Source organism: Camelus ferus, chromosome 22 (genome assembly GCF_009834535.1).
Source record: "Camelus ferus isolate YT-003-E chromosome 22, BCGSAC_Cfer_1.0, whole genome shotgun sequence".
NCBI classification, from domain to species: Eukaryota; Metazoa; Chordata; class Mammalia; order Artiodactyla; family Camelidae; genus Camelus; species Camelus ferus.
In genome coordinates, this window is record NC_045717.1 from 23256263 (window position 1) to 23263037 (window position 6775).

At 47.5% G+C, this 6775-nt stretch overlaps 1 protein-coding gene across 1 annotated transcript; it reads right to left on the minus strand.

The window, feature by feature from the left end:
- Positions 1-5765: 5765 nt before the first annotated feature.
- LOC116659050 (long-chain-fatty-acid--CoA ligase ACSBG2-like) lies at positions 5766-6775 on the minus strand. The gene is made up of 2 exons (XM_032465779.1): positions 6714-6775; positions 5766-6070 (listed from the first exon to the last, which is right to left on the minus strand). The coding sequence occupies exons 1-2, from the start codon at positions 6760-6762 to the stop codon at positions 5835-5837; spliced, it is 285 nt and encodes a 94-aa protein (XP_032321670.1). The 5' UTR covers positions 6763-6775; the 3' UTR covers positions 5766-5834.

Here is a 6775-nt window from a genome sequence, read left to right on the forward strand (position 1 = left end):
GAAGAGACAGCCTCCAGGAGCTGACCCGCCTACAACGAGACAGCTAGTAGGCACGTTCCTGAGACTCAAGACCAGGTATGTGTTCATTTTGTTGTTCACAAGCGGTCAGTATTTCCTTGTATTTACCCACATGATCACTGCCAGGGGTGCTCTCATTTCTGTGTTTCCACCTGGAATCATCTTCCTTAAGCCTGAAGAATCTTCTCTAGCGTTTCATTTAGTGCTGTGATAGATTCTCTCAGCTCTTGTTCGTCTATCAACATCTTCATTTCATCTTGATTCTGTAAGGATATGTTTGCTGGATATAGAATCCCAGATTGGCAGTTGTGTCTTTCCCCCACTTTTGACCTTCTGCTCCATCGTCTCTTGGCATCTGTGGTTTCTGTGGAGAAGTCAGCCGTCAAGGCTCAGTGTTGCCCCTTTGGGGATCATGTGGCTTTCATCTGATGCCTTTGAGGCTTTTTTTTTTTTTTTTTTTTTTTTTGGTCTTTTAGTTGGAAACAGCTTCATATATTTTAGTGATTTGTTTCTTTTATCAAGATGACATCTCTGTTCCTTTTAAATATTTTTGGCTTGAATATTCTCAATTTTTTTTCCTCCAAATTTCAAAGTTATATTTTGGTGATGCAGGCACAACACGAAGTTTCCAAGGGCACGTGCACACAGTGAGCAGTGGCCCCCTTTCCTGTTTCTTTTCCTTATCCATTTCTTATGTAACTCTTGGGAGCCATCTGTGTGTGAACAAGACATAGTTCCCTTATAAGTGGTAGCAAACGTGCATCTTTTTTTTTTTTTTAATTTTTTTAATCTTTTAATGTATTTTGATTGAAATACAGTCAGTTTACAATGTTGTGTCAATTTTTGGTGTACAGCACAGTACTTCAGTCATATAGGAACATACGTATATTCATTTTCATATCATCCTTTTTTTAATGCGTCTTAAGAGTTTGTTCCAAATTAGTGTGTTGTGTAAATGCACCAAAGTTTCTGTAACTAGTCCTGCTGGTGGGCCTTTAGACCGTCCTCCCTCATTTACTTCTGTAACTACACAACTGCATGCATGCAGGTGGGTGACTGCGTCTCTGATAACAGCTTTGGCAGTGGACCTGCCTGTTTTCTACCAGGTTTCTTGGTGCTTGTGTCTGCAGGCTTGTGTGTCTCTGTATTTTTAGGAGCTTCTTGTAGGATATGAGATGTAGGCCTTTGTGGTGTGTTCTGTCTGCACCCCCCAGTCTGCCCATAGGTTTTGCTTATGCCACTTCCCATCATGCTGTAATCTTTTCTTTTGATGGCTTTTAGTTTATTTCTTGTCTAGAATTTTTTTTTAAGTCCTCTCATGTTTTCTTCCCTCCCTCTCTCTCTCTCTTTTTTTTTTTTTTTTTCATCTCACCTTTGAGTTTGTTCTATCTGGGATTTGTTTTGCTGTGAGGTAGGGCCCCATTGGTAACATTGCTGAATTCCTGCATATATTTGTGTCTGTCCCTGGCTTTCTTCTGTGTGCCTGTTTCTGCCCCATCACTGAGCTCTTAATTACTGCCACTTTGTAATTTCTTTAATATCTGGTAGGGCTAGTTGGCCTTCATCAATATTCTTCTTAAAGAAATTTCCCAGATATTTTTGTATGTTTGTTTTTCCACATAACCTAATCAGCCGAAGTTTTAGAATATTTTCTTTGATCTTGTTGTCCTGAAGTTTCACGTTAACATTGTTTTTGTTTCTGACTTTTAAAAATGTGCATCAGTTGGAGCCTCTGGGACTCACCTTTCAGATCGCTAACCAACTCCCGTTATGTGTATGTTACACCTTTTTAAATTGTGCCCCAGTCCTTGGATATCCTGTTCCTTCTTTCCTTTTTCTTTTTCTATTTCAGTCTTTTTTTCTCTTCGCTTTCCAGTTTAGGAAGTTCCTATTGACATATCTTCAAGCTCCCTGATTTTTTCCACAGCTGTGTCCCGGCTACTGTCAAGACACTCAAAGGCATTCTTTGTTTCCATTCTAGTTCTTGATTTCTAGCATTTCCTTTTGATTCTGTCTTAGCGTTTCCATCTCTGCTTACATGACTCATCTGTCCTTGCACGTTCCCCACTAGGGCCCACGGCATGCTCTTCACAGTCATCAGAGTTGTCTTAAGTTCACTGTCTGAAAACTTCAAAATCTCTGCCACACTGGAGTCTGGTTCTCACCCTTGCTCCATCTTTTCAGACTGTGGGTTTTTTGGTTTGGTTTTTTTTTTTTTTTTTTTTTTTTTTTTTTGCCCTTTAGCCTGTCTTGTAGTTTTCTGTTGAAAGCTGGGCATGGCATCCTGGGTGTAAGGAACTGAGGTGAACAGCCCTTGAGGGCGAGGTTTTATGTTCCTCTGGCTAGGAGCTAGTCTGAATTTGCTGTTTGCTGTAGCTGTAGGTGTCCTTGACTTTGTCTCCCCTGTCATCATGGTTTTGCTGGTGACTCCTTTTACAACAGAATCTGCACCTTGCAGTCCTTCCATCTGTAATCCCCTGTTATTACACAGGAGCCCAGTTGGTGCTGTGGTAGGAAGTGTCCTGTGGTGTCCACCTTTCAGTGAGCTTGTGCCCTCGGACTGCGACCTTCACAAGTGCTCCTCAGCTTTTGGTTTTGTTTTTTATATCCTTAGGTGATAGGAAGTCTAGAGAGGGCTGGAGTTGTGTAATTCCCTTCCTCCAGGTCAGTTAAACCATAGTGTAAGCCATTTTGGTCAGGCTCTGGTAAAACAGTTTCCCAGGAGGGCAGGCCTTTGTTAAGGAGAACAGGATGCTTTCTTCCTCCGCTTCCTGCAGGAAACACTGGAGATTTTTTTTTTGTTTTCTTTTTGTTTTTTCTTTTCAAATCTTCACTATGAGAACCTGGTGGGGTTCCTGGAGGTGAAATCATGATGGGCGACCCCTACCCCCACCCCAAGGCCGGGTCCCCAGGCATTCTCACCTCTCAAGCTAGTCCCCCTCTGTCTCCAGCAACGAGCCAGCTATCCCTCATATTCCCACCGGATGCTGGCCCAGGCCATGGTTTCTGCTCCAGGTAAGCTGAGTGTATCCCCCCCTCTCCTGTTTTCAGGGTAGCAGTTTGCTGTGTGACCTCAGCTCACTGAGAGATCCAGGAAGAGTGGTTGATTCCCAGTTTCTCAGCATTTTCTTTGAGAAGCAATGACCTCCAAGTCCTTTATCAAGTGGCTCGCTTTCACCAACTCCCCATGTTAGTCTCTTAGACACAAGTTCCCAGCTCCTTCATGGGAACAGCTCTGCTTCCTCGGGTGTCAGCTCTTCTGCATACCACCTCTGGCTCCTGGTGTCAGCCTCCCCCGACAGTTCCTGCTTCTTGTTTGTGAGCACGATTCTTGAAGGGGGTTCCATCAAGCCTCTCCTGGGCCAGGACAGCCTCATCAGCCCACTCTGAGCTTTGCTTTCAGCTGTGCCCCCCGCCCTGGTCTGAGTCTGAGGCCCATCTGTGCAGCATGATCTTGCCTATTGGTTAGTTCTTACCTCTTTCCTATGGGTGGGGTGCAGGGTGTGAACCCCTGACCCCAGCCGGGCCCCCTTGGTATATAAACAGGAGCTGGCCTCAGGGCATCCCTTCCTCAGACGCACCTCAGGGTGACCGTGAGTGGCCAGGAGGTGTTCCTGCGCCGTCTCTCAAGAGGATGACAGGCTGGCGCGGCAGCCCCTGTGCGTCTCACTGAAAGAGCACAAGTGTTTTTCAAGGTAAAGAAATCCACGAGCTTAACCATGTTGGGTTTTGTCTCTTTCAGAGCCCTCAACGTGAAACTCTTCCTCCAGAGCTCTTGGCACTCTTCACCTCAGCCTCTAATGATGTTTCCACCAGAGGACGGCTGTGAGCACCTGAGTCAGGTCCCTGCCTGAGCTGCCCACAGCCCTCCAAGATGAGGGTAGCCAGGGGAAGCCCCAGGTCCTCCCCGGAGCCCACAAGACTGCACCCCCCACCCTGTTCCCTCCCTGCTCTCACCTCCTACTCCCCCCACCCCTCACTTTGCTCCAGCCACTTGGGCCTCCTCTCTGTTCCTCCAATTTGCTAGACACGTTCCTGCCCCAGGGCCTTAGCACTGCCTGTTACCTCTGCCTAGAATACTTTCCCCCAGATACTCACAGTAGCTCCTTCCCCCACCTCATTTAAGTCTTTGTTGAAATCTCTTTCTCAGAGAGGCTCTCTGTGTTAAATTTCAGCCCCAGTCCTGGCTAGTCTACCTCCTTACATGTGTAAATTTTTTCCTGATCTCTGTCTAATTTGTTTATGAAGTTGACCTGACAAGCCCCTTGGGGTCTCTTATTTCCCTTTTCCCAGTCCGAAAAGTGGGTGTTCATTCACTGAGCACATGCCCGAGGGCCTGTGCCGTCCTAAAGCATGGGGACCCATGTAGCACGAGCTATTACTGACTGGGGTTCTTGGACTCTTTAATCAGTAGAAATTGATAAGAGGCCAGATGAGAATTTCAGGCAAGGCTTTACTGGGACTCATGCTACAGCAGAAGGGAGTGAAAACAACAGGTCCCTTTGCTCATTCCCTGAGGTGTGGGGGGCAAGCTGGTCCCTTAAATAGGGTGAGGGTAGGGGAAGATGGGTAGGTGAGGCTGGAGGGATAGCTTAGGGGTCTACCCACCCTCTTGGTGGTCCTGTGTGCAGGGATCACGCACAGTACCCTACTTTTGCTCTGGACACTTCAGAAGTAGCAGTTGGGTTTTGATCTTTTTGTATTTATTTTTAGTTCCTTATGGTTTCTCTGTATTCTGTTGTTTGAGGAGACATTTGTCCGGGTGCAAGCACTACAACACAGGGTCCTGGGTCCTGGGTCCCAGCCTGTCTCAAAGGTAGGCCAACCCCTGGTCCTCATGGAATTGACTAACTAAACAAATAAATGATAAACCATGGTAGCAGGGAACCAATAGAGTTGGGCAGAACATTTTAAACGGGTGTGTGATAGAAAGCAGCAGCTGGGTGGTGAGTTTGGAGAGTCAGCGTGATCAAGACCTCTTGAAGGAAATGGGACTCACTGGAGAAGAGACACCATGAATAGCAGCAACTGTAAGAATAACAGCTAATGATGCAGGGCTTAGTGTATGCCAGGAGCTGTTTGATATGTACAAACTCACTGAAGCCTTGTAGCAAGTCTATTTCATTTTATATATTTATGTGAAAAGGCCAATATAAAAATACATTTTAATTTTAATATAAAATAAACAAAAGTGGATATGTTCATGTTTAAATTTTTTAATTTGACTTATGGCTATATATAACCCCTATTTAAAATTTGTTTAATTTAATTTTTTATGAAGAGTAGTTGATTTACAATGTTAGTTTCAGGTGTGCAGCAAAGCAATTCAGTTATACATATGCATACATATACGTATTTTCTTTTCAGATTCTTTTCCATTATGTTATTATGAGAAATTGAATATAGTATCCTGTGCTATACAATAGGTCCTTGTTACCTATTTTATATATAGTAATGTATATCTATCTGTACACCCCCCCATTTTAAAGATGGGGAAACTGAGGCACAGTCAAGCCAATCTTTTTTTTTTTACAAAAAATCTCACGCATTTAATGTATACATCTTGATGAATGAGGCTAAGGAATCTGAGCAAAAACACGCGGGTAAGGTCGAGGTGAGATTTGAATCCGCGAACTCAGGCTGCCTCGAAGAAACCCGCCAAACTACGATGCAAAGGCAACGTGGGCCCCGTGCAGGAAGGAGGAAACAGCGCAGGCGCAGCAGGGGAAGAGTGGCGTGACGGGGTGTGAAGCGCAGGCGCAGGAGGGGCAAGGGCCAGTGCGCAGGCGCGGAGGGGAAGGGGCCGGTGCGCAGGCTCAGGAGGCACGCCGTACCTTGAGGAAGGCCTTGGCGGCACGTCGGTGCGAGTACTCCGTGTGAGTGAGCAGGTGCCGGCCGTTCCTGTGCTGGGAGCCGAGCGCGTTGTAGTTGCCGTACCTGATGACCGTGTCCCAGATCGTCTCGTGCAGGGAAGTGTTGGGCGCCTCTCTAGTGGGGGAGGCCTCCTGCCGCAGGCGCACCTCGCCGTCACGCCTTGTCCAGTAGCGGTGACCTGCGGACAGGCCGAGACCCCAGGTAGGTGGGGAGGGGGAGGAGGGGCACCGAGGTGGGGGTGCGGCACTGAGGGGGCAGAGAAAGTCACGGGAGAGTGGGGGCGGGGGGAGAGGCAGGAGGGATAGAGAAAGACGGGGTCACTGAGAAGAAAGGTAGAGACCAACAGGGAGACACAGAAAAGGACTCAAGGACAGGTGGACAGACAGATGTACTGGCCCACAGGGCAGAGGACAGCAGCAGACCCCCCAGCAAGCAGGCAGCTCAATCCCACTGCCCCTCCTCTGGACACCGCCCCGCCTCTGCCCCCGGCTCAGGTGCCTCTGACAACAGGTGACCACCTGCACACACAGGTACCCCCAGCCCAGCATCCAGCCACAGGGACAGTGTTCCTTTCCCTCCCAAAAAACGGTCCTGACTGGACCTCAAGGATCCCAGCACAGTTTCAGACACCCTTGGTCATCCCTGAACAGCCAGCCCCACCCTCAAACTGGCCTCTCTGGGAGCCCTACCAACCCCAGCCAGGGCCCAAGGAGCCCCCAGCCTCTGGCTTTCATTTCTACAGGATGAAGTCTCTCCTTCACTGAACTCAGTATCTGGGAGCGGGGATGTGGTGTCCCAAGTACTTTCACTGATGTTCTCACTTGTCCAAGGGGCACTTGGTCTCCCAGCACTGGACAGACAGATGTTCATATAAACAAAGTCA

Coding starts and splice junctions, on each gene's coding strand:
- LOC116659050 (XM_032465779.1), bottom strand. CDS start 6,762: ATGAACATCTGTCTGTCCAGTGCTGGGAGACCAAGTGCCCCTTGGACA. Junction 6,071..6,713: donor ACCAAGTGCCCCTTGGACAA/GTGAGAACATCA, acceptor GCCTGTCCGCAG/GTCACCGCTACTGGACAAGG.